The 27,733-nt window shown below is 41.0% G+C and overlaps 1 protein-coding gene across 1 annotated transcript in view; it reads right to left on the bottom strand.

Annotated features, from left to right (window-relative positions):
• LOC114568070 (ectonucleotide pyrophosphatase/phosphodiesterase family member 2) overlaps positions 1 to 27,510 on the bottom strand; it is a 79,341-nt gene extending 51,831 nt beyond the window's left edge. Inside the window, exons 1-17 of the mRNA XM_028597438.1 lie at positions 27,418 to 27,510; positions 21,578 to 21,683; positions 20,340 to 20,489; positions 16,791 to 16,916; positions 14,863 to 14,923; positions 13,184 to 13,281; positions 11,200 to 11,279; positions 10,927 to 11,046; positions 10,007 to 10,062; positions 9,041 to 9,106; positions 5,218 to 5,290; positions 5,021 to 5,129; positions 3,440 to 3,565; positions 2,277 to 2,308; positions 2,053 to 2,180; positions 904 to 982; positions 630 to 717 (exon numbers count right to left, since the gene is read on the bottom strand). Coding sequence (XP_028453239.1) covers positions 630 to 717; positions 904 to 982; positions 2,053 to 2,180; positions 2,277 to 2,308; positions 3,440 to 3,565; positions 5,021 to 5,129; positions 5,218 to 5,290; positions 9,041 to 9,106; positions 10,007 to 10,062; positions 10,927 to 11,046; positions 11,200 to 11,279; positions 13,184 to 13,281; positions 14,863 to 14,923; positions 16,791 to 16,916; positions 20,340 to 20,489; positions 21,578 to 21,683; positions 27,418 to 27,435 — 1,516 coding nt within the window. The 5' untranslated portion in view covers positions 27,436 to 27,510. The remainder of the gene's footprint in view (positions 1 to 629; positions 718 to 903; positions 983 to 2,052; positions 2,181 to 2,276; positions 2,309 to 3,439; positions 3,566 to 5,020; positions 5,130 to 5,217; positions 5,291 to 9,040; positions 9,107 to 10,006; positions 10,063 to 10,926; positions 11,047 to 11,199; positions 11,280 to 13,183; positions 13,282 to 14,862; positions 14,924 to 16,790; positions 16,917 to 20,339; positions 20,490 to 21,577; positions 21,684 to 27,417) is intronic.
• Between the last annotated feature and the right edge of the window lie 223 nt (positions 27,511 to 27,733).

Here is a 27,733-nt window from a genome sequence, read left to right as displayed (position 1 = left end):
TCACTTCATTATGTAATAATCTGCCACATTTTGTAATAAAACCGCCTGAACTCAATATGTAATAAATGTAGCGACGTGTATTGACCAATGAAAGGTAATCTACTGAACAAATGGTATATTGTTTTTTAAATGAATTTTCAGTCGCCATGATTCACGCTAGAATTCATAAAATAAAAATGACAATGTTCTAAAAAAAATAAATAAAAAATGAATGAAGACATCCATTTAGTTTGGTTATTACACAATGCACCATAAGTTTACATGTTGTTGTTCAACAACAACAAAAAGTGCAACCCTGTGTACCTATCGAATAAAAAGGCGGAAAAGCCCCAAAAAATAATCTTTAAAATAATTCAAATAAAGCGGAGAAATTGATTACATATTGCGTTTAGGGTTTTGATTACAAAATGCGTCCGATTATTACATAAACCCGTGCTATAGAGTCAGTTTGTGGATGAAACGTCAGAAATGTATTTGGATGTACATTTTGGGATAATTTGTGTAGAGGTAAAAAAAAAAACTAAAACGTCACCCGTGAAAGTATGGCCCGTTAAATGGCTTAATAAAGACCTTGGGTGCATCACTGCTGACGTTGAAAAGGCAAATAATAACGACAATAATATTCTCACCACACATGACGTTGTATAACTCTATATTTTCAAACTCTGGCACTCTGGTCTGGAACTTGAAGCTCGGTCCGTGACCCATGAAAATAGTCTGCGTGAAGAAAATAAAGTTTGACTCGGGTACATTCACAAAAAGACGCTCTTCGAGGGGTCCATTGTCAGGTATGGGCACGCCTCGGGACCCCTCGTCGGACATTTACCCTTACAGATCAACAGCACATCATATGACAATACAGGAGAGAAAAAGAGGTCTGAAGTTACAGAGACAACACAGTACCCTCATGCTGGTTATCTTGTTGTCAAAGCCGTGGTCGCCGTTGAAACCACACCGAGTCCTCAGTTTTTCTGGCATTTTCCTGCAGCAAACAGAACAGAAAAGATGGCGTCTTTTTTTTCAACAAATCGAATGCCTTTGCACCCTTTAATTATTGCGTTGTAAGAATTGCACTAGTCCTTCCCTCTCTTCAATTGTTATTGTATATTTCTTGTAAATTTGTGAATTCTACTGCATTGTTACACTGTATACTTAACAGTATTTGTTTTATATTTTCTTACTGTCTTTTCTGTTTTTTATATGTTAAAGTGAGTGTTGTACTTTGAGAGCAAAGAGTAACCGGAGTCAAATTCCTTGTTTGTTTCCGCAAACTTGCCAATAAAGCTGATTCGGATTCTGATTAAAAGCAAATTAAGACTGAAAACTGCGGCCCTTTGCTGCGTGTCAATCCCTCTCTTTCTCTCCCCCCCTTTCCTTTCTATCCACTGTCACTATCGCATAAAGGGAAAAGCCCCGAAAAATAATATAAAAAAAAAAAAAAATAACGACTTAAAACTCTTGTGGTATTAGAGCTCAGGTGTCAAGGTCAAATCCGCCCCCCCCCCTCACAGACTTTATCATGTCATTATTTTATGGTAATTACTAAGGGTGCATGATATATTGACTCAATAATCATTATCGCAATATCACAATGTGCAATATTATATCGAAAGTACGCAATATTTATTTTATTTTGTGGCGCGCTGCGGGGTCCGTTGGCTGTGTGTGTGGCTTAGTCAACAGAGTGACAGTGTAAGTGAAGAAATAGATACAGACAACAAAAAAATGGAATGAATCAGAGAAGGGAAAGAAAAGAAAGGATAAAGAGAGAGAACACAAAAGTAAGTAAGTGTTGCTTCAAGAGGAAACTTTAGTGGCCAACTTTAGTGGCCAAAAGTAATCCCATCCCACATCTATTCCTCACCGGTAGCTATCCCGAAACGTTATAAACCGTGTTTGTATGAGGCAGAGTTTGGAGTTGTGGTGGTCCAGCTGCACTACCGAGCCGTACGTACGTCTCAGTGTGTGCTATATTGTTGTGAATCTATTTCGATGCGTTTTCCCATAACTTTTGTTATTTGACATATGTTTAAAAATATCCCGGTGGGATACCTGGCGATGTGCCACTTCCTCTCCATCAGCAGGTGGACGTCCTCGATCCTGCGGTTGTTGGCGTAGTGAAGCCTCTTGGGTAAATGCTGCTTCAGGTACGGCTTAAAGTGCTGGGACGGCATTTTACACTGAAAACGATAAATATAAAAAAAAAAAAAAAAAAAAAAAAGGTGATTGACCTGTCCTCTGGACATGTGTTGTGACGGTTTTTATTTTGTACTCACAGTGAGGTTCGCGACCACAACGCTGGGGTCATCTGGAAAGGAAAAAATATCATCAATCAAAAGCCTGCTTAATTGTTTTGGAAAAATCTGATTTAGTCTATAGTGTTAAAGGGTATTCTTTTTTCCAACCTGTGTCTAAGTGACTGAAGGAACAACAATCTTTTGAAATTGGTCCGGTATTAAGCGAGAACGCTGTAACCGGTAGCCGCGAACCAGGCTGCGATGTAATCGTATGGGGTGCATCGTCAATTTACGTTGCCACTGACGGTAGGGTTGGGCGGTATCCAAATTTTGATACCGTCAAACCTCCTCTCCTATTTTACGGTATACGGTATTACCGTGACTAATTAAAAAGGCTCGGACGGCGTCACCAAACTGTTGGCTTGTGCACCGTTCAGAAACTGAACACCAAACACTAATACTGAAACAATAACATAAAAACAACTTACAAAAAACGACTTTCTTCGACACACTGTCACGTGATGACAACCACACATAATTACATCAATTATATTTAATATTTAATCCTTGACTCCTATATAAGTGCATTGCATTTTTTTTAATGACAGTATTGAAACTGATACCGTTGTTATTTTTAAGACACCGCGGTATACCGTATTACCGCCCAACCCTACCTGACAGCCTCACATTATTGTTCTAAGTGTCTCACAGCATTGTGGAAAGGATTCATTCAGAGATAGACCTTTTTTTTAAAAGAGTAAAATCCTCTCTTCAACCAGAAACAGCTCAGAGATCGCTAGCGCTAAACCCACCAGACTCCATAAAAAAAGTGTTTAAAGTATTTATTTCAGCCAAAACTAGAGTTGCGATTGTTAGAAAAGTGGAATGAATGACCCAAAATGGCTTTTAGCAGTTTTATTTTGTGTCTGTTGACTTGGAATGATGTGTGTTTTTACGATGATAAAACTACGGTTTATTTACATGGAGTCTAGTGGGTTTAGCGATCGCAATTTCGCGGATGTTTTTATGTTTAAAAAAAAGCATCTTACTCTTTCACAGAAAGGTCGACCTCATTAGAAATCCTTTCCATAATGTTGTCAGACACTATGTCAGACAATCTGAGCCTGAGGAAAGTAGGGTCCAGGTTGAAAGAAAAAAAAAGAAACAAAGTTACCCTTTAAAACCAGTCACTCTCTACTTACACGTGGTGGATTTGGGGTCCCGGGGTCGTATTCTGCCCAGCGAGCCGGGGATCAGCGCGATCTCTTCTATGTTGAGCGGGTAGCTGCTGAGAAACTCTGTGCGATCACAGTGGGCCTCCTCCATACCTGAGAGACAGAGAGGGCAGCCGCGCTTTCAAGTGTTATTATTGAAAAGGTCTCTTTACCGAAAAGTAACACAATTTGAAATCTCAATTTCTGTTCATGTTGATATTTTGTTTTTATGTGCCAAGATCTGAAACTTGAAACAATGTCCCAGTTACTCCGGGAAATCTACAGGAATCACTGTCAACAGTTGCCATAGGGGCTATTTCTTTTGTAGCAAGTAGTTCCTGTAAAAAAATTATTCAGTGAACAAAAATTTAAATGCGACCCGAGACCTGAAGCTAATCAGGTTTTTTTTATTCCACTGTAGAGTAACCAGAAATTTGTTTCTTGAAAGACAAACTACAGTTTTTTTATTGTCGTTTACTTAACCCTATGAACCAGGGCCGTAGTACTTGAGTCCGGTCTTGAGTCTACTCTTTTTTTGAAGCCTTGCACTTGTCTCGGTCTCGGGCCTTTGTTGGACTTGGAACATGTCCCGGACTCGGCTATTAAGAACTGGTCAAGTTGTTCCTGGCAGCTGATTGGGGAGCAGTATGTTGCCCTGCTTTGAGCATCACAAAACCAAAATTTCATTCACCTCTTTTATATGAGGATAGAGGCACACAACTCAGATACAGATACTGTATGTTAAAAAAAAACTACTAAGTGAAAAGAATAGTTTTATGTAGTTTGGGTGAATTGTCCCTTTAGAAACCATTGACTACAGAGATGATTAGATGGGATTAAAAGCCCAAGCAAAGTCAGTATCCAGTCAAATTTAGGACGTTTTTAAGACCATTATGAATCAAATGTAAGACCTTTATCACAACATCCACTTAGCCCTAAATGATTTTTTTTCAAGCCAAGTATCGCTAAACTTGCACTTCCCCATAGCTAAAGAATAAAATCAGTTTCATGTCTGTGGTGCAAGCCGAAAGAGACTCGCGCCAATAACACAAAAGCTGATTGGCTGCAATACACACTGGTGTCAATTGTAGTCGTAATACACCAAATTATATTTGGACTAGCGAAAGAAAGAACTACAAACACCACGGAATGAATCAAAAATGAGCATTAGCGGTAGCGTTGCAAGGACGTAGGAAAATTAAGACCTGTTTTTAAATTATTTTAGACCTGGAACACAATACTTTAGCGAAATTTAAGACTTTCCAAGGCCTAAAATTCTGAATTTGAAATTCTAGAGATTTTTAAGACTTTTTAAGACCCCGCGGAATCCCTGCTATCCTATGGTGTCTAACTGCGTGTCAGTCACTGCTCATGCACACACATTCATTCTCCCTTGTGGGGGGAGGGGCTTAGGTGACCGTTTTGGACTTTAGCGGAAAAAGGGGAGGGACTGAGAAGTTGTCAATGTTAAAATTTTTGTCTAAGTCCTGGATCTTCTTCATCCTACCTACAGCACCTTCAACTCTCCAGATTTGACTGAAGAAAAGAGATGTAAGACGACGGCCATACCGTGGTCTCCTACGATGATGACATTGACGCAGCGATGCAGGTTCATCTGCTTCAGACCGTTCATCAACTGACCAATGATGTTATCGATCTCCCTCAGAGGGTTATCCAGCTGGAGACCGGAAACACAGGATGACATTTTACATGACTCCCGCCTCACACTTTCAGCACTTCTCCATCCTCCAGGCGTCACAACTCACCTCGCTGCTGAGCGGTCCCAGTCGGTGCCCGAAGGTATCGGGTTGCTCCGAGTGGACAGCGTAAACGTAAGGCCTGAAGAGACACAACAGAAAATGTATTAGTGATTTTTCCATAGGTGAGCGCCAAGACGTGGGCTTGAGACTTGGGGACTTGGAGTCGACTCAAGTCACTGTTTTGCCTCGCATTAGAGCCCTGCAAGCCCGTTTTTTTTAGAGATCGGGCTCGGGCTTATTTTAGCTTCTTTCCTCATTGTTAAGGCCATTTTACAGTTGTGCGGAGGCTCCACGCAGAGCTCTCGCCGTAACCTATATAAGTGGCCTGATGTTTATACTTGTGCGCTGGTGTGTGCGTCGAGCCGCGTGTGTGTGGGGAGCGTGTGGTAGAGGGAGAAGTGAGAGAGTGCCGGCGATTGGAGCGAGTAGCGACTCTAGAGTCATAGTGACAGAAACAAAGTGTCTCCCCTGTGTTTTCTGACCACGGTGGGGAATCTGTAGCAGGAAAAGTTGGCCCTCTCCTTGATTTCATGTTGTTTATGGAGAAGGTGTGACGTGTGTGTGTTTGGGTGTGCAGAGACAGCGCTCATCAGAGAGCGCGCGTCAGAGAGAGCGAGTGCATCAAAGAGTGTGCGCGTCAGAGAGAGCTTAAAGTGATTGATGTTGGTCTAGGGTCGGGCCAGGTTCGGGCTGAAAAAATTGCAAAATTGTTGTCGGGCTGGGGTCGGTTAGGGCTTGAACACCACGGGCCAGGGCCGGGTTAGGGCTGGAGTTTTTGGCCTGTGCAGGGCTCTACCTCGCATTGCCCGACCCTCCTCCACTGCGCTGCGTAGGTGGGTCTGGCAAGGGAGAGAAACATGCTCTGGTTTATTGCCATTCCTTTAAACCAATCACAATCGTCTTGAGTCACGCAGCCTCTGCAAAATAGCTTAAAAGGTGCCCTGCCACACGTATTTCATGAGTTTGTGGTTTATGTCTGAAGTTTTACCATGGACTCTAACATTTTTTGTGTAAAAAATGCCTTGGTTACTTTGTTTCAAGCCATTCTAGCGTTGTATAGAAAGCCTGCAGGAAGACTCAGCTCGATTTCTGCCAGTTCTCATTAATATTCAACAAGCTAAGCTGCTTGAATCTGATTGGCTACTAGCTAGCCAATGAGAGCCTGGCTATCAGCATCCTTTACCCAGCGCAACTGGGCAAGCTCATGAATAGTAATGAGCTCAGGCAACATGATGTCAGACTGACCAGCTTTTGTAATTGGCCTGATTTCTCTGCTTATTTCTTTTTAGTGGCTAGAGCTGACAGAGGAGGTAGCACTTCATTTTCACATTCACAACATAACACAAACATACATGGGCCTAACATATTTCAAAAAATATAAGGAAAGACAGTTTTGTGTGGCAGGGCACATTTCAGAAAGGAACTTGTTGTAATGGAACATGTGTACGTTTAAAATTAGTTTTAGTTTTAGCAACAGACAGTGTAGCTAGCTTTCTGGATTTACCCTGCAGAGATCTGAGGAGCAGTTAACCATAGTCCTCAGAAATCCACCGGAGGTTTAGAACGCCAACACAAAGAAAGAGGAAGGTGACGGACAGCAACGGAGCAATCCCGAAAGTGGAACGTCTGTGATAGACTTACTTGGGACTTGAGCAAAAGATGACTTGGTCGCCGAGCTTGTTGTTTCTGGCAGAGAGCTTCTCACCTCGACTCACACTTGTCTGAGAAAACCAGCCGCCTCACCGCACCATAAAAAAAACACTTTATCAGCTCGTGACCCCTTCACTGACCCGGCATCTGCTCCACGCTAAAAACAACCCTTTATCTTCAAGTCTTCAAGAGACTCTTCTTACCAACTCACAGACCAAATGTAAAACGCATACAGCCCTTCTCACAACCCTGCGTAAGATTAACAAAAATCTGTGAGACTGTTGATGTGCAGTACAAGTTATATTTTAAACCGCATATGCATGAAAACTACCTCAAAAGTAGACATATTTTCAGTAAAACCTTTCACAAGAGCACGACTTGTTCATGCAGCTGTGCACACATCCTAAACAGCCACTAACCAAACAACCGCAGCCACTTAGGCTGATCTGTGAGCATAAGGAGTTTGAGTCCAGAGGAAAGGAGCCTGGCAGTTAAAGAAGAACTCAGCAAAAACAGGGAGAAAAGTGAAATAACATTTTGACAGAAAGAATGTGTGTTACAGTAAATGGGAATTACTATTTTTACATATTGAGGCTTTTTTCATAGTTTTCCTATTCCATTTTAGACAGCAAGAAATATAGGGATTATATAGCATCCCTGTATTTTAAATTCTGCACTATTTTATATTCGACTTTTTCAGTCCGATACCAATGCCAGGGCTTTGTGTATCTATCAATACCCGATACCGATCCGATACCGTTGTTGAATTAATAGTAAACTGTGTACCATCCACCTTATACCTTCCTTCTACCATGTGTTAGAGACTAAAGGCACCAGACTTTCCTGACTAAACATTACTTTCCTAACTAAGACAAAATAACAGAGATGTATTGAATTTTATTTATTCGTACACTCAACTCTTCCAGCATGCGACACACGTGCGACAGAGGGAAAAAAAATTATAAAACTGGATCGGCCCGTGGATCTGTTAATTTTTCCGATCCCCGATCCAGCTATTTTGTCAATATCGGGACCGATATCCGATCGTAATATCGGATCGGTGCACCCCTACTATTTTATGTCTTAGAAGAAGGCTGCATAGGAACTAAAGCGAGAGTTTCAAGCGTCCTGGAAGAAGTAGGTTTTCTTGGGTGGCAGTAAAAGATGTCTCTCAAACAACTACAATGTTTTGCTAAGTTTGGCGCCAAGTTTGAGTCCAAGGCAGATGAACGTCTTCATTTAGAAAACAAATGCTGTGCCATGATAAAAAAAACAACCAAAAAAAAACAGTAGGAGCCAGGAAAAATTGACTTTTTGGGCAAGTAGAATGTTTTCAAACCTTAACATTGAACCCTGAGGTACACCTTTCTCACGGCAGACATTTTGACTTGTTTACGTTGATGACGGCTGCATGCAATTTTGGATGTGTTGGCTCACTTTCTTGGCTTATTGGGACCCTAATTGGAACTAAGCCAACATTAATGTTATTAGTTCCACATAGAGCCTGACCGATATATCGGCGGGCCGATATTATTGGCCAATATTAGGCATTTTCCAAACTATTGATATCGACATTTATAATGGCCGATAAATGAATTTTCAAAAAATAAAGTAAAAATGGATGAAACACCCTTCATCCATGTTCTGAGATGTTGGCGTTGCATAGTTTGTCCACCAGAGGGCACTCTACAACCTCCCTGTTGGCAACACAGATTTTTTGTTTTTGTTCAAAGGACTTTAAGTTTCATATCTTAAGTTTGTATTTTTATACATTTTATTCATCGGAACTTTAATATATTTTGATGTTTTTTGAACTGCATTATCATAATATTTTAGTGAGGTCTCATAGATAACTACAAATAACTAATGTCAAGGAAATCTGTTTATGTTTTGTTAAGCGTTTCTGGATTATTATTATTTTTTTAAATATATAACGGCCGATATATCAGAATATCGAATTTTTAAATCACCAAATATTTGGATCGATATCAGCCTTAAAAATCCTGTATCGGTCGGGCTCTAGTTCCATATGTGCTTTTTCGGCTACTGCAAGTCAAAGTGTGTGCCATGAGAAGGACTCCGGGTTTACAAGACCACAGTCAAGAAGATTTCTAATAAAACAAATCCTAAGTGACGTCCTGATTATAAAAAAAAAAAAATAATAATAAAAAAGATGTACCTTTCATCATCAGGCAGATGCAGCCAGCGCAGGATGGTCAAAATCCTCCTCTCCAGAGGAATCACCCTGGAAACAAAACATGATATTGAATGACAATTTAGAAAGTACAGTAGGATTAGGGCTGCACAATTAATCGCAAATTTTATCGAAATCGCAATATGGCAAAATTTGTTCAAGGCAAAATATGGTTCAAACCATTGTAAAATAAAGGTATTGTCGTACTGCAGAGACGTCCCGGCCTACAAATTGTATCCTACAGAAAAAAATCTTTGTTTGGTACAGATCCTCCACACTTCAATCAAAAATGAAAAAATCTTTGTTTAATCGGTACAGATCCTGCAGCCCTAAGTAGGATGCCAAAATAATACACACTAATTTTTATTACAGATTCTTCAGAGTATATACTTGACTTACTGCGTTTAAAAGAACCACCTATAAACAACAAAAGAAAAAGAAAAAGTGGAGCTGATCTGTCTTGAGCAATGTCTGAGTGCAACACAAGACACAATTAGAGCCTCCAATATCAGGTGTATTCATTTATCCAGTCATCAAAAAGCTGGTGTTTCAGTCCTCAATGGCCTCTGTTGTTGACTGAGTGTGTTTGGGGGGGAGGTATTGTCCTGTGTCTCTGTATGTTTGGGCCATTGTCTGTCAGTCAGTCGCCGGCCGTTGCCCTCGTGATTATTATGTCATGAATATGCAAATGTGTTCTGAAGCAAAACAACTCTGTGTGTGCTGCCATTTAGGTGGAGTGAAGAGAAAAGCATCTTTAAATGATCGTTAGGGTAACCTATATCATTTTTCAAGCTGGAGCCTATTTCCCCACGTTTTTGTGTCTGAGTGACTGGGAACAGTTTTTTTTTTTACTGAAAATTGGTCCAGTATTAAGCCCCCATAGCCTCTTCAAGGTTTTGTAAGTCACCAATCTGGAGCTATTGAAAAATATTCCAGTACTAACTTAAGTACCAAGGCCAGAAGAAACTAGCTGCTTTCACTCCTTGTTGCTCTGCTGTGATCCAGATCTGTAAAACAGAAACGAGAGAAGGTTGTCAGAAATATAGTCTGGGTTAAAGTTCTGTGTCTATAATGGCGCTTTTCCATTAAATGCATTACCTGCTCGACTTGCCTCGACTCTACTTGCCTTTGTTGGTTTTCCAATAACGAAAAAAAGTAGAGAGGCGAGTTGAGCAGGTACCATGTAATGGAAAAACGCCATTTGACCCATCCGCCACCCCACCCTTCCTCCTTATGCGGAATTTGGCATTCTTATACTTTACACCTTACACCCTGATTTGCTCCCATCATAATTACTAGGGCCACTAGAGGGCGCCGCCATTATAAAGTAAATCGCTGCTTGGACAAACAACCTATGTGGGCGTTTTTCGCGGAGGACGGTCTCCATTCGCCAAATGGTTAGTTAGGACAGTGGTGAAACCTGGCAAGCCCACAGGAGCTTTGAGAACAAGATGATAAAATAACAAATCCACATGAATAATATGGACAACAAAAGAAAAGATACTAAAAAAAAACTCTACATGAATGGACTAAGGGATGTTTAAGCATGAGACGCTTGCAGTGACAGGGCAGGGACTGACCCTGTGATTCAGTATGCATGGTAAGGTCCTCTATGGGAATGTGTGTCATGGTGGTAGTGCAAATAAGTCCAAGAGACCAGCATTAAATATGGACAATATAAGAGAATAAACGTGTCCTGTGTACTAAAAGACATAAAACGTGATATCAGTCTCTCCATCCGATTCAAGGAAAGATGTGACATGCAAAGTTTCAGTAGTGTCAACACCCAACGTCACAGAGTACAGAGCCGTGGTTTCTTTAGCCGGCCTGATTCCAATCCAATCGCAGGCTGCTATCTGGAGTTTACTCACAGGCTGCCCGCCCCACCAGCGGTGGTTCAGTTTCTCTCTGCTGCGCAGGCTGAAGGTGGCATTGAACACCGGGTCGTGCATGGTGTTCCCCACAATCCCATGAGACTCTGGGTACAGACCCTGCAGAGGGATCACACAGAGCGATGTCACTACAGTTAACGTACTGAATATCAGTCCTGCAGCAGCGTCACAACACCAACAGGCTGTAGGACCTTTTAAACGTGATGTATCGGCGTTTCGAATTAGACGTACACCGACGTCAGAGTCACTTACCGTGGCTAGGGTGTATAAATTTGGGAAGGTCTTTGATGGGTAGACCGGACGCATGTAGGGTGCCGACGTGCCACACTCGCCTAAGAGGAAACAAATGTAAACTTTTCAGAGAACTTCATAAATACTTACAATTCATTTCAATTATACTTTCAATGTCTCCTTGGGGAAACTTTTCTTGGACTCTGGCGCTGACAAATTTAGCTGCACTTACGATAACAATTAAGGACCAGTAGATAGAAACGATCAAAACAGAGTCATTTAATAGAGAAAAATAAAAACAACAACAAAAGCGCAGTTCCGTGAGAGCCACAGCGACTATTTGGGGTCACCCCTACAAGACATACGTTTGAATATAAATCATATCCAATACACGTTTTGGAACCAGTGGAAGAGCGAATCGAAAGCTAGTGGCAGACTCGGTCCCGGCTATGCCTTGGAAACATCTGCGAGCGTCATCGTGCCTGTCGCCTGGACCTAACAGATATCAGAAAGAGTTTGCTGTATTCATGTACAATCAGTTGTGCTAACTGACCACAATGTGCTTTTATCAGGCTGGGGAGACAAGAGGATGATTCTGATGCTGGGACATAAAGTCAAAACCGTTTGGGGAGATAAAATAGGAGGTGGGTGAGGGACAAAGGGTAAGTTTGTTCCCAGCACTGACTTTATCCGGTCAGTAAATCATCATCAGACGTGGGGTCGAGGCTCCGATGTCCCGCATGTTTAACGCAGGGATGCACCAAATCCAGGTTGCAGCTTCGGATTCGGGCCGAATATTCGGGTTTTTGACAGGGTTGGGTTTCTGCTGAACCTTAGAATTTTTTTCCACCGATCCGAATCCTAAGCTTGCGCTACGCTGGTCGATGTAATGACGGTGCCGTTGATTATGGGAAGGTGTTTACGTAGGTGGAGCGTTCAATGCAGTAGGCTGTGCTAGCCCTACACCGAACAAACAGTCAAAAATAGTTTTTCCCACTTTTTCCCACGCGTAATGTTGCAGAATCTTAACCAGTGGATTCGGTATTTGGCTGAACCCCAAAAATCTGGATTCGGTGCATCCCTAGTTTAAAGTCTCTTCAGGCGGCTCTCCTTCAGGGTTTCTGGCTTGTTGTGTTATGTCTTGTAGTTCCTTTGATTCCTCTTATCTCTTGTCCTTGGCAGAGGGAGCAGATGGGTGACGCAGGAAGTAAAACAGATTGGGGGGGCCACTGATAAACACCACAGTAGTCACGGAGCTGGGTGGTCATTAGATCAGTGAAGTCTACTCAGATTGTTGTTATCACAGCATAACGATGACGAATTTGAAGTGTTTCTTTCTGTCATGTCACTGACCATATCTTTGGGTATAAAGCAGGGTATTTTGATGTTTGGTCTCTTTTAGTAGCCTGACAAGCCAGACCCACATCAAGATGTCAAAGTGTCCTTGGGTAAGACACTGAACCCCGAGTTGCCCCCAATGCTGCGCATCAGTGTGTAAATGTGTGTGAATGTTTATCTGATGAGCAGGTGGCACCTTGTATGGCATCCTCGGCCACAGCGTATGAATGTGAGTGAATGGTGAATGGTTCCTGTACTATGTAAAAGTGCTTTGAGTACTCGTTAAGACTAGAAAAGCGCTTTATAAATACAGTCCATTTACATTTATTCCTCCACACGTAAAAAATATAACTAGCACTGCAGTTACCAAATGTAAAGTTACTTTATGAGTCAAAATAAGTGCATTAGTGCGGCGGTCGACAGAAGGTGTTCGCTCCCAGGCTCACCCCCCCCCTTTCTGTCAAAGCCCAAAAAACCCAGGTGAACAGATGAAGCAAACAAATATGTTTTGGACAAATATGTCCACTCAAACCGCAATGAAAACGTTCACCACCTACAATAATACTCCAAGTGCACAACCCAATAATCAACAAAGAACATGAATGAGACCATAAACAACATACAATATGTGGCTCCTATTGTAATAGAAAAGGTAAAGCAGACGTACTGAGTTTATGTATGTTGGGGGTGACAGAGTTGCCCTTCTTCAGGTAGGAGGCTCTGAACCCGTCGACAGACAGCATGATGAGGGGAGGACGGATGAAGCTGAGCACAACAAGGATGCAAAGGCAGAATTCTCACAGGTGTGTCATATTCAAATGTAATAAAGATAAAACATTCAGCAATTGTCTTGTGATCCACAAATTAATTCACTTTAAAGAGACAGGTATAGGTTCCCTTAAAACCTTCCAGGGAAACCTGGTCAAAAACCAGAAAAATCCTTAAACATTTCACTGAATCTAATTGGATTCCTCCTAAATGGTTGGGTTTCTGTAAATTATAGAGTGTGGTCTAGACCTACTCTATCTGTGTGTCCTGACATAACGTCTTGTTATGATTTGACACTATAAATGAAATTGAAATTAGGGCTGGGCGATACGGAGAAAATCCGATATCACGAAATCCTCGACTAAATACATCGATGTCGATATTGCGCCGAGATTTTCCAGCCGACCATGTTTACATGCGTGCCCAAAAATAGCGTGATACTGAAACAAATCTGCAGTTCTTCAAATGATATTCCCTCAAAATGTTTCACAACAGATTTGCTGAACAAAAAAAATGGAGTCGGTATGTGCTTGTTATCGTCAATTGCAAGAGAACCATCGCGTTTTCCCCTCATCCCAGAATAGATAAGGGGTGCAGCCAGTCCAAATCAAATAGAAATTGGGGAAAAATATAAAGTTGGAAAAACAGGTAATAGATTGCAATTTATCGCAGAATATCACAATAGGTTTAAAATCGTGGAAACACTAGGTCTGAACGATTAATTGCATATGCGATAATATCGCGATATGTTAAAACGCGATTTTCTAATCGCAAAGGTGGCGATTTGGTCACGTGACTCACGAGAGCAAATCAGTCTGCACGCCGCAGAGAAAGCATCAACTTGAGCAGATTTCTGTCATTCAAAGAACTCTGAGATGTAGTTTAAAACTTGTAAAGGTTTTATTCGGCACGCAACTTCATGAGGGGAGGGAGGGGCTGGAGACAGCTCCTCTCTGTACGCTATGAAAGAAAATGCACCGATATATATATATTTTTACTTATTTAACTGTCTAGTGAAGTTCAAAGACAGTGTTTAAAAAGTGCAATCCACATGTTTACATATGTCTATGTAAATAATAATTAAATAATCTAAATACTACTAAGTGTGGTAAAGCCACATTTGTTTTTATATTTCTGCAATCTGCACTTTAGTGTGATTTGTTTCTGACTTTCATATGAATGTTTACACCAGGCTTGGTCAGTGCTCAATATACTACTGGGATTGAAGTAGTTAAATAAAAGATGTCATTCATATAAATTCATGCATCACCTAATTTCATCATCACACACAGGCCTGGCCTCCAGGAAAGAACAGTTTGTTTAATCTATCTAATCTTGATTTATTCATACTATACAACGATTTATTGCTAGTTTTTGTTGAATAATACAGAAGACAAAGAGCTTAAAAAATAATCGCATATCGAATCGCAATCGCAATATTTTTGAAAAAAATCGCAATTAGATTATTTTCAAAAATCGTTCAGACCTAATTCCCAGCCCTAATAATTACAAAAAACATTTTCATCCCCCTATAATCTTGTGATTAATTGCTGAGTTTGACGTGAGCTTCAGACTCACCCTGCGGGACATTCAGCGCTCTTGATCTCCTCGCAGCCGCCGTGCACCCATGAAGTCTCACCTTCACGTGGAAACAACAACACAGAGCACATTATGTTACCTTCATGCATGTTCATTCCTTAATTTCTCACATAATGTTATATCTAACTATAAATCGAGGAATCTCTGTGATTGTGTGTGTGTGTGTGTGTCTCCGGCATGCGCAGTACAGCAGTGGTTAGTCTAGTATAAAGTACTTTAAAATCAATACTTGAGTAAAAGTTAAGGTATCTTACCAGAAAATGACTTTGGTAGGGTTAAGTAAAAGTCTTAAAGAATCTGATATTTACTGTACTTAACTGTCAAATGTAACTTACTTATGTTAAATGTACTTAATTATTAGAAGTAAAAGTTATTGTGGCTTCCTTATAGTGAAGCTGCAAGCAGCGATACAGGAGGCCAAGCAATCAGCACGTTGCGGCACTGCACTACACGTGGAATACATATGGGATATGCGATAATGTTGTTGAATATCGCGGTAACGATATTACTTAAGAAATAAACAGATATTAAAGTGAACTCTGTTCTGCTGCTTTTAGTATTCTGCTAAACATGCAACATATTGCTTGTTGAATTTAAAACAAATAAAAGGAAATCATTACAAATTGAACACTGAATTGAACATAAATGGCACCACTAAAAAAAGAATGTGCCGGTTTTTTTTCCCCGATACTTGAGCTGTTCAAAACCGTTCGCTCACTATTCCCTATAGAACAGGGGTCTTTGAGTAGGGACCCCCTACTACATATATTAAACTGGGCCTACAATAACGTGTAGGGCAGCCTAAAGCCTTTATACATATTTTTTTATGTAGGATAAAAAGCTATTAAAATAATAATTGTTGGCATGATTTCATAAATCTGTGGCACAGTGAATCCTTATTTACTGTTTCTGTGGATGGTTACCTTAGTGACTACCTTATAGGCCAGTATGCCTATCATCAGTGGGGATTCATATTTGCTAGTAATATGTTAGAATTATGTTAAGACATTTTGATTCAAGAAAAAACTTTTAAAGATTGACAATAATTTGGCGGCCCCCCCCTGCAGTGAATCTGAGGACCCCCCTTAGGGGTCCCGGACCCCTGTTGAAGATCTCTAGTGAACGACATAGGGAAAGGCCAAACGAGATTTCGGACACTTAGGCCCAGCATCATTTAAAAGGTGCTCTAAGCGATGTTGGGTGAGGTCGCTTCTTGTTGACGGAAACGGAGGCTAGCTATGGGAACTGTATGAGATGGAACAAATTACATATGCAATAAGGCTACAAAGACGCACATTTATAAAGAGATGGAGCCCTGTAATGAGTCTACTAATGCAATGAGAAAAGTATACTTTTGTCTTATTATTACTTTTTTATTGTTTTGTTTCCTTTCTTTTTCTCTTCATTTATTTATTTTTTTTTTATTGCCTATCTGTGTATTTTCGTAGCAGCTATAAATGTGTGAAGTGTAAGGTAAAAATGTAAAATTGTATTGTATGTATGGAATGGAATGTTTTGGTGAAAATAATGGAGGCTAGCTCGCCCCTCCCTCCTCCTCATCCCAGCCCCTCCCCCTCCCTTCCGTGCTTTCGCGCACTACTGTTGTTAAATTGCAATGATCGGCAGGATCATTTAAAAGGCAACCGCAACTAAATCCTTTTTTTCGTACAGCCCTATTTCTGATACCGTGGTGGCAGAAATGTTGCCACGGTGGGCCGCCACTACAAAATCAACATAGAGGAAACGCTGCCTAGTCCTCATAAGTCCACCGGAGTTTAGAACGCCAACACAAAGGAAGCGGACGGAAAACGCGAAGGGCGTAGGCTAATATCGCGATGGCGACAAAAAAAACGACACATGGTGCGGCCCTACTGGGCTCGTAGAGACAGGATCTTGGGAGAGAGTACCCTTGCAGAGTGACTTAAAGTTGGAGCAGCAGTCCCCTCTCTCCAGGCAGTCGTCCGAGCAGTGGCAGGCGTGGCTGTCATTCCTCTCCTCCCCACAGCGATCCTGCGTGCACTCGAAGCCTCCCGCTGCGGGACACACAGGAAGGAGGGGAAAAAAGTTACAACACATATCACGTCATTGCAGTCACGAGGCTGGAAAAACATAGGACAAACGTCACGGATGGATACATTAAACATACATTGAACTGTGAATTCAATCTCAGGCACCTAAACGTCTGTAACAATTCTCCAATTACAAGCGCAGCAGACATTGTAAATAAAATGAAAAAAAAAGGAGCTCGTATGATGATAATACAATCGTATAATTCATTTGGAGAGATTTTGGGGGGTTTGGAAAAAGTCCCACTGCTTAATGTTTTCAAGATGAGACTGCGGTTTTTACCCTCTTCATCATGGCCAAGGTCTAAATCAGCATCAGATGAAAATTGCCGTTATGGCGAACTCCAGGACAGTTGCCCTTTGTTCACGTTATAATCAGCTACAGCAGAAAGCACTTATCGTGTTGTGTTATCGGAGCCTTTCCGAGTACTGGAGCTACGGCTGTGTAGCATTCCAAACAAATGCTGCTACTACTTAACTGTAACAGGAGAAGAAGCAGCATTAAATGTGTGTGAATCTGTTCAAATGTGTGTACAAAAAGTGCAAATAAACCTTGTTGCACTTGGGTGACATGCTCCTTTATCACCATGAACACACACACACACACACACACACACACACACACACACACACACACACACACACACACACACACACTGTAGTTTATTTGGACCCCATCCCACACACGCCGTCTTGCTGCCACAGATACGCACTAGAGCAGCAAATATGGATGGATCCGCTGCTGAAAATAGTCCCCAACGAATGCACTTTTTTCCAACATTTGATTTAAGGGGCCATTACTGAGCCATTTTCTTTAGAAACTACAGTTTTTTGTGAGGCGTTTAGAAAGAATTCCCATCTAGTGTGGGAACCAACGGGCTTTGAGTACCACAGAAAGGGGTAGGGAAGTCAGAAAGTTATTGAGAGACGGACTTACACATTGATGGTTTTGATCTTTTCGTGGACTTTGTTGACGATACGAAAAATATAGGATAATACCGGCCTTATTATCCTTGACGATACAAGTAAGTACAACATGCATTTAATCACTTGTTTCTATGCCAAAGGTCTAGTCCCGCTTGCATAAACTACAGTACTTCTGTCCCAATTTGCTTCATTCACGATACATGGGTGCCAATTCCATATGTATTGCGATTTTCATTTATTGCGATTCTAGAAGTATTTTGGTATACTTATATATATTTGGGCCATTCGGTAGTATTGAGTGCTGCGATTTTATTTTCCTTGTTGCATAATACACTTCTAGAGACAATATATCATGAGACATTTATAAAAACGAATTGTTTTCTAAGAAGAATGCACATCACATGCAACATGTAATGTGTGAATATGATGTTGACCTGGTTTTATACAGGAATTATTTTATGGAATAGTCTTCCACTTAATATCAAAAGGTCCCATGGCATGAAAATGTCACTTTATCAGGTTTTTTAACATTAATATGACTTCCCCCAGCCTGCCTATGGTCCCCCAGTGGCTAGAAATGGTGATAGGTGTAAACCAAGCCCTGGGTATCCTGCTCTGCCTTTGAGAAAATGAAAGCTCAGATGGGCCAATCAGGAATCTTCCCTTTATGACGCCATAAGGGGAAAGGTTACCTCCCCTTTCTCTGCTTTGCCCACCTAGAGAATTTGGCCCACCCATGAGAGAGAGAGAGAGAGAGAGACATCATGGCTTTCAAACGAGCAAAGTGGCAGTTGGTCAAGGCCACACCTAGAGCCCGGCCGATATTATCGGCCGATATGAGCTAATTGCATTTAAATCAGCATCGGCGTTTATAACGGCCGATGAAACATGACAAACAGAGTCTCATGCTTCACTCATGTTATGGGTGTTGCATAGTTTGCTCACCAGAGGGAGGTCTGCAACTCCCCAGTTGACAACAGCGCCAGAAATCCACTACAGCAGAAAGTTATCAGCCAAGCCAGTGGCAGAGCATTACCAAGGGGGTAAGCTTCGCTTCAGAACGCGAACCTCCGATGGTGCCATTTTGTTGCTACGAAGCGATCACCTCTTGTTAGCATTACACTGACCGCCATTTTTTTTTTTACGTCACTTGACTGCGAATAACTTTACATCTGAAGCGTTTAAAGACTCTATTTGTCCATTGTTTATTTATAAAGAAACACGACAATGTATAAAAGGCTCCATTACCTTGTACCTCACGTTATAGCTCCGTAGCAGACGCTTTTGTAAAAATAAGCTAACGATTGTGTCATAACCAAGTGACTTACTGTCGCACAGTAGAGGAATTACCGTATAGTACAGGAGAACCTCGCAGGCAGTTTCGACTTATATTAGCTGTTTAGCTTTAATTACTAATGTTAACTAGCATGTTAGTTAGCAATAATTAGCCTGTGCCTACACCTACGCTCTCCGTCTCTGTAAGATTGGAAATTATTGAGATTTCTCTTGGCACAGCTACCAGAAGACTTACAACTTTCAGACACGTTGCTCACGTCACATTTTTTTTATTTTTTTTTTTATTTTACCTTTATTTAACCAGGAAAGTCCCATTGAGATTAAAAACCTCTTTTTCAAGGGAGTCCTGGCCAAGAAGCAGCAAAAGAGTTTCAAACAATACAATCAATACAATTACATACACATTATGAAAAACAGGTACAAAGGATCGACTCAAGTGTTCTCAATCTGGACTTAAAAGCGTTCAATGAAAGTAATTCAGTCAATTTCCAGTCTTTTTGCAACATGTTCCATGTGTGGGGGGCTGAGTAAACAAAAGCCCTTTTTCCCAGTTCTGTACGGGCAAGTGGAACAGCGAGCAACAAAAGATCATTTGAACGCAAACAATGAGAGCCAACACTTCTCCGTGAAATTAAGTTACAGATGTAGGGTGGCAATAGACCAAGCATGGACTTATAAATGAAAGTATACCAGTGACCCAGCCTCCTGGAGGAAAAAGAAGGCCATCCCACTCGAGAATACAGTTCACAGTGATGGGTCAATACCCTACAATTAGTAATGAACCGCAGAGAAGCATGATATGCAATGTCAATCTTATGGAGACATTTAGCAGAGGCATTCATGTACAACAGGTCTCCATAGTCTAAAATGGATAAAAATGTTGCATTAACAAGGCGCTTTTTTGCCTCAAAAGAAAAACTGAATTTATTACGAAAGAAAAAGCCCAATTTAAGTTTAAGCATTTTCACATTTACGTTGTCTCTGTCAGTTGGAGGCTGCGCAGTAAAGCAAGAGATCACCGGAAAAGTGCTTCTAATAGCCTTCACTGGTCTCAGTCCAGAGCAACGGGGTCTATTGGTCCATATGGCTGGATGGGAGGAATTCCTACACGGTGTACCTTTTTAAAGAAGGTAAACCCAGAAGAGGCGATTGCGACATCAGACTGACCTGTTTTCAGACAGTGATCGTCGAAGTCAAAGCAGCAGCTGTAGTAGGTCTTACACAGATTGTCACATCTGCATCCCGGAGGTTTGGCCTCCTCCAGCTCAAAGCAGCGGCCCTTGCAGGAGCCCGCTGAGCTGACCCACTCTGAGACCACTGGAGGGAGGAGAGTTAGACACAACCGCTGCAAAGATACTGTATTCATCTGCAAACTACAAATCTGTTTTCTTTTCCTAAAAGGCCTAACTGTCACCTCATGTGAAAATACACATGTTTACAGCTTTAAAGAACCGTACAGTCGTGTACGTGCAGTGCACAACGTATTCATGCGGGTTAAAGGCTGCTAACTACAAACAGCACATATTGCAAATAAGTACAAGCTGTTTTTTTCAGAACTCTGCAGGCAGCCTGTGGTTTCAATTCACTTCAATGCACAATGAAACAAACGGAGTCGAATAATAGTCTGTTCTGTTCTGTCAAGGTTTAGTTTTAGTCACATGTGAGGGGGCTGTTTTGTAAACTCATTAGTAGGCTTATCTGAACTTTGGGTCCCAGCCGGCAAACTTTATCCTTATTTTTCCCACATCCACGTTTGCCTTTTATTCATCTCCTGGAACATAAGTCATGCAATGGTTTTCTGCAGCATACTATTCATTCTGAGATGTCAGAGAAGTATAGTGCTACAAGATGATACAATTATACATTTCACCGTGATGGTTTTATATCTCTTTAGGTTATGAGTTTTAATAGTAAAACGCAATGAAACCAATGGCTGCCTGGAACTTACTTTTGTAAATGAACTGCAATAATGTTAAGTATTCTCACTATTTAGGGCTACAGCATGTAAAACTACCAGTTTGGTGATTTCAAGCATGTATAACCAGCTTTATTTGACTACAGTACATGAGGAATTGTTTTGATTTAGGGCTGGGCGATATATCGATATTTTATCGATATCGTGATAGAAGACTAGATATTTTCTTAGATTTTGGATATCGTAATATGGCATAACTGTTGTCTTCTCCTGGTTATAAAGGCTGCATTACAGTAAAGGGATGTCATTTTCTGAACTTGCCAGACTTTGTTAAAGCACCATTGTCATCCCTACAATATCGTCCCAATATCGACATCAGGGTATTTGGTGAAGAATATCGTGATATCTGATTTTTCTCCATATCGCTCAGCCCTATTTCGAATGTATAAAAGCGGATTTGTCCTGCGTCAAACATGGAGGCTGTTCTCACCTTTAGTATGAGGTGGTGGGTTGTCTCCTCCCTCTCCAGGTCTACTGGCTTGGAAAACATAAGCTCTGCTGACATCAGTACCCCAAAGACAGAACGCAACCACTACCTGCAGAAAAACCACAGACGTACATTCAATTATTTTGTCATTGACTCCAATAAGCAAATTCAAAGGGTCAAAGCAGCACGGCAGCAACTCTGGGACTTGCTTAATGACACTTAATGAAGATGCTGCTCACCAAAATAAGGTCACTGTGCTACCTTGTAGCCCTAACTAGGAGTTTGTTTTCTTCTCCATTGAGACACGTTCATTGTGTTCCACATTTCATGTTTATTTGAATAGGGACAGATGCTACGACATAGACATTTGTGCAACAAAAGTTTTTTCCCGCGGCCCAAATCAGCCCAAGAGTGCATCAGCCCTTCTGCCAGAACTCCCAAATTGCCACATATTGCCAAACCATATGCTGTGATGTTGTGGCGAAATGCTGTCGCGTCGTGGCATTTTCTGCCATGGTTTGCACTACACAGCCAGCGTACCGCTCCCTGTGGTGAGGGGGGGTTAGGGTTACAACCGGGGGTGTCTGGTGGTCGTCCCACAGGAAATATTAAGCATCAAATGCTTAATTTCCTGCATTCTGTGTAATATTTCTGCAACAATTTGTGCCTTTTCTGCATGCATTAAGCACATCTTAACAAATATTTGCTTGCCACAGCATTTAAACTCTTTGACTTCATACCCCCGCCAGTTTTGATTATTACATATTATACTTATTATATAAATTACGCCTATGGTTACGTGGAAACTTTTATGATTCGTCACCATAATTCCTGCTTTGCTCCCGTCTGAGGGAGCTGCCACTATAAACGTAAACATATAGGTCGTATTTTACTGCTCGAACAACGTCTGGGAGCGTTTTTTGGGGGATGACAGTCTCTCATGTTTACATCTCACCAAAGGGGTCGGAGGTCAACAGGCAACCAGGAATGGAAACCCTAGAAAAGTTGAGTGTTGTGTGATTCCACTGCTTATAGCCCAGAGAGAAGAGCCCACTTCAGATAAAGGTTCACACAACGTGCTGCACAGCGCCGAGGAAGATGTTCACACCAGCTTCAGTGGGCTTGGATCATGTTAAACTGCTCTACAGAGCCAAATCACAGGCGCTTAACTGGGAAATAAACATACATGGCAGCTTGTTGGCCCCTATTTGGAACAGAGAGCCGAAGTCACACCCTTCTACTTCCAGTCTATGGGAACTAGCTTTATAAAAAAACCTATGAACGGGAGTCAGTAGAGAGATAATAATTATTTTTTGGTCCGGTTCGAATTGTGCCATGCATTTCACAAATGATGTGCGTAAATTTAAAATATAATTTTACATGTCAAGAGATAAACGATTTGAGGTAAAGAAGTTGAACAACATTATCTTTTGTGGGAGATCGCTTGGTGAACTACATCTCTCGTCTCGAACAATATACGTCACCAGAGAAATATGGCTGTCTCCTTGTCGAGCGAAAATGTGGTGACGTCAGGTAAGCAACTTGGACTTGTAGTCCGTCTAATTACGTATTTTCCCATAGCATTTTACTTAACTATCTTGCGACAAACTGAAATTCTTGACACGTAAAATCATTTTTTATTTTGAAAAACATCATATGTGTAATCCAAGGCACAAGTCAATCGGGACCAGAAAATAGTTTGTATTTCGCCATTGACAACCATTAATTTCTTTGTCGAAGATAGGTCCCATGGAGGCAAACGGAAGGGGTGGGACTTCGGCTCTCTATTAAATACATGCACTTGGTCGGTGACTCGTCATAGCTGGGGGCGTGGCCTGTGGTGGAGTCGCTGTGGGGGAAAACAATCCTTTCTCTCTGACCGGATAACATAACATAACATACTCAAAAGCACTTTCACCACTTGATAGAGCAAGCTACATAAAAAAAGTCATAAAAACAGTGATGGTGATGGGGAAGCAAGGTGGGGGTTGTTGGGGGTTGATGGAGGTATGGTCGGATTGTCCTTACATTATATGTGACTGGACAAACGACCCAACGGAACGGCCAGAGGTGTCGTTTCCCCAACATTTTTCGTTAACGTTAGCTACCTGATTGAGTCTCCAGGTAAGAGACAGCTAATCTTAACTGTTAGCTAATCTTAGATGATTCAATCTGACTGTATCATCAGTAACTTTATCCCAGGGCCATCAAACAGTCTGTTGTTATCCCACGTTCATTAAAGCTATATTAAAGACAAGTATGTCTAAACATGTTAAATGAATAAATTCCATGTAACTGTTCCAGTTTGGACTGTAGCAGCGACGTTAGCGGTATTAACATCGGCTCCGTCTGTCTATTCGGCAGTATATAAAACTTAAAGCTACATTGTGTAAGAATTTCTCCCATCTAGCGGTGAAATTGTATATGACAACCAACTGAATATTACTTTCTAGCCCTTCCTCCTACGGTGGCCGAACCCGAAATTAGCTCTCTCCACGTTTACACGCCGCTGTTCTAGCCACTCCAATATTAACTTGATCTTGTTGCTTTGCCTGTCGCGTTGTCGTTTTAATTCGCTTTTTCGCTTTCCTGGCGAGTAATCTCCCCCTTGCATTCATCCTTGGTGCCAATAGGTGTAAGAGGGCGAAATGCGGAGGTATGTCCCTTTTTGACTAATGTATTTTAAAGATGGAGGCGCTACATGGCTGCCGTCATTTGAGCGAGTTGCTCATATGTATTCTGAATGATTCTGAATGGCAGATTCTACGCTTACGAGAATATTTTGATTAGTTGGTGGAAGTAATGTATGTATGTATTTGTGAAAGAACAAGGTTTTTTTTGCTAAGAATCAACTAAAAAAATTACACAATGTAGGTTTAAGATCAGGATTTTTGAACTTATAAGAGGCGCAGAACGCCACACATCAACTTTTTGGCATTGTACCAAGCAAAAACACAACAACCGTAAATATGACAAAGATTAACTGGGTAGAGCCGTATATTAGAAAGAGTTTGGCCAACTAGGGAATCAAATTTTCTGAGCTATCCCGTTATGCGATTGGTTCCAAGGTGGTCATGTGTTTCGTGGACTCCATGTTAGATACCAACATTAATCTGATTCCCATTGACGTGCAGGGAATAGTGGAAAAATGTAATGTTTGAAAAGGGTTTGCCGGATTGGATGTCTACACGGCTAAATGGGGAAAGTATCTGAGCTTTCTGGAGGTTCTCCTAAGAAGCTTTGTGCTGGGGAGACACCTCATAGCTGGAGAGGTGCCAGTTGACCTCCTGGGAACTGCCAAGGTGCTCTTGAGCAAGGCACCGAACCCCCAACTGCTCGGGGCGCTCTTCCAAGGAGCAGCCCCCTCACGCTGACATCTCTCCATTATTGTGTTTTGCATGTATATATATATATATATATATATATATATATATATATATATAGGTCCTGAGCATTTTTATAATTCAGGCCTGTGTGCAACTGTACTAACGATTACAAATTTTGAATTTCCCCTTGTGGGCTAAATACAGGCATTTTTCTTCTTCTTCTTTGTATGACAGGCTTATGGTGTTGTCATTCATACATATGTTTATTTGGTTTACAGTTTATTGTCTATTTTATTATTATTATTTTGTTGTATGGTCTTCAATTTTGTAGTTACTGTGTCCTCTTTTCTTGATTTTTTTTCTGGGTGGGTGGTGATGACGAGGGTCAATTGTATGCTTTTTGTGTTGTTTTAAAAATGAATAAAAAATGTTAATCACAAAAAAGAAAATGGTTTTCAATGAAATAAAATATAATTTCGCATCATTTTGGACCATTATTATTATTATTATCACCATATCTGTGTCTAAAACAGACATAATAAATGTCATTGTGTTAATATTTTGTGAAGGCACCAATAGTCAACCGTACAATATCGCCACAATATTGACATCAAGGTATTTGGTCAAGAATATTGTAATATTTGATTTTCTCTATTTTGCACAGTTCTACATGATGTCAAGGTGTCCAACCTCAGGTATCTTCCAAATAATTCTACAGTTATTTATGATGATGATGATGATGATGATGATGATGATGATGAACAAACCTCCAACTTGACAGATGGAAATGAGGACAGTACCCAGTGTAACCATACCACTGTTGCTTACCTTCACCTCCCCCAGGTAAAAAAACCTGTGCATCCATCATCATCATCATAGATGAAGGCAAATAACAGAATAGCTAAAGCAGTTGGAAAATGTACGTTCAGAAAATGACATTTACTGTAATGCAGCCTTTAAAACCAGGAAAAGACAAAACTTGTGTCACATCTCGATCACTATCGAAAATTTAAAGTGCTCATTTGCTTTTTGGATTTTCCTTTCCTTTATTGTGTTATATATTTTTTTGTGCACGTTATAGGTTTACAAAGTGAAAAAGCCCAAAGTCCCCCCCAAAGGGAATTACCATCTCCAACAGAAAACACTGTTCACCAACTACTCCAAACAGCTCTATTGTAGTCCAGTCTTTACTTCAGAGACAAACGTGGTCACTTTGTAACACACGTTATAATGCTCACCTAGCTGCTAGCGTGGCACGCCCTCATACTCTGCTTCTGACTGGCTAGTAGTCCTTACCTAGCTACTGTCAGGTCATGCCCTCATACTTGGCTTCTGACTGGCTAATAGTCCTTACCTAGGTACTATCATGGACACCCTCATACTCTGCTTCTGACTGGCTAGTAGTCCTTATCTTTTCTTTCTTTTAACCAAATTGCGCCAAAATAACATGGATGGTTCCATAAGACTCTTTTTTCATAGAATTTTGGGTGCTGTTTTCAATTTTATAGCATTATCCTGACTAAACTTTGACAGATCTGTGATTATCCATTACCTTCATTCCTCTGATCTTAACCATTAGTCAAAATCATTCATAATTTCTGCTTTCTTCTTGCACAAACATTTCATATAAATGAGGTTTATTGACCACGAATTCCAAACATAAGTGTAAAACTAGTGCAAATAATATAGGTCTTGTGGTGAATATACTGGTGTTAATGGAAAAAAGTGCCAAAAACGTTGAAATAAGCAACAAAAAAGTAAATAAAAAAACAAAACAAGCATAACGTAAAAAACGTAAAAACAGTGTTTAAAAAGAGTGTTAATTTTGACCCGGGAGGACAACACAAGGGCTAGCTACTGCGCATGTGCGACTCCCAACAAAGATGGAACAGAAGTGCGATGTCTCACTCTGTAGCTAAAACGGAGACAGCTCAACACACAGGGTGAAAAGAGGAGCTGCAGCAATGTGCACTACAACAACAAAAATATGGTGTTTTTTGAAAATTGAACCATGTAAACCTATTCTGGTACAACCTTTAAATACAATTATGAACCTGAAAATGAGCATAATATGGGCACTTTAAGACGATATTTAGCCTTGTACGTCAACATATTGCCCAGCCCAACATCATTATCACTATCATCATCATCATCATCATCATCATCATCATCATCATCATCAAACAACATCATCATCATCATCAACAACATCATCACTATCATCATCCATCTTGTCCCAAGGACAGACAGAACAAAATCACAGCAGTGATCTGCTCCTTTAATCAAATCCCTTCAGTGTTACATCCCTGCTATGTAGTTCCCCTTTCATTGATGTGAGGCAAAGTGCAGCTCTCCCACTCACAGGTCGATAAATCAAAAGATTGCAAGCTTTTTTTTTTCCCATTTTTTTTTTTTTTTTTTTTTTTTTTTAGTTCGGGGAGAAAAAGGGGGGGAAGAGAAACACAACGACGCCACACGGGAATCGAACAAGACAAAACTGTCACAGTCTTACCGTACCAAATTTTCCATTTGCATGTTCCAAACAGTGAATCCACTTTTAGCATTCCCCCTTAAAAAAAAAAAAAGCTCGAAATTGTGTCCAACGTCCGGTAGAAGCTCCTCTGTGCGCCTCTGCAGATCGATGGAGCGGAGCGCAGGGGTCCAACTCTCTCTCTCTCTCTCTCTCTCTCTCTCTCTCTCTCTCTCTCTCTCTCTCTCTCCCCGTTGTTTGACTTTGCTTTTGCCTCTGCCTCTCTCTCTCTCTCTCTCTCTCTCTCTCTCTCTCTCTCTCTCTCTCTCTCTCTCTCTCGGTCTTGGGCCAATAAGCATGAAG

The sequence above is a fragment of the Perca flavescens genome, chromosome 14, assembly GCF_004354835.1.
Source record: "Perca flavescens isolate YP-PL-M2 chromosome 14, PFLA_1.0, whole genome shotgun sequence".
Taxonomy (NCBI): Eukaryota; Metazoa; Chordata; class Actinopteri; order Perciformes; family Percidae; genus Perca; species Perca flavescens.
Note: the sequence above shows the minus strand (reverse complement) of the source record. Positions and strands in the feature narration are given on the sequence as shown.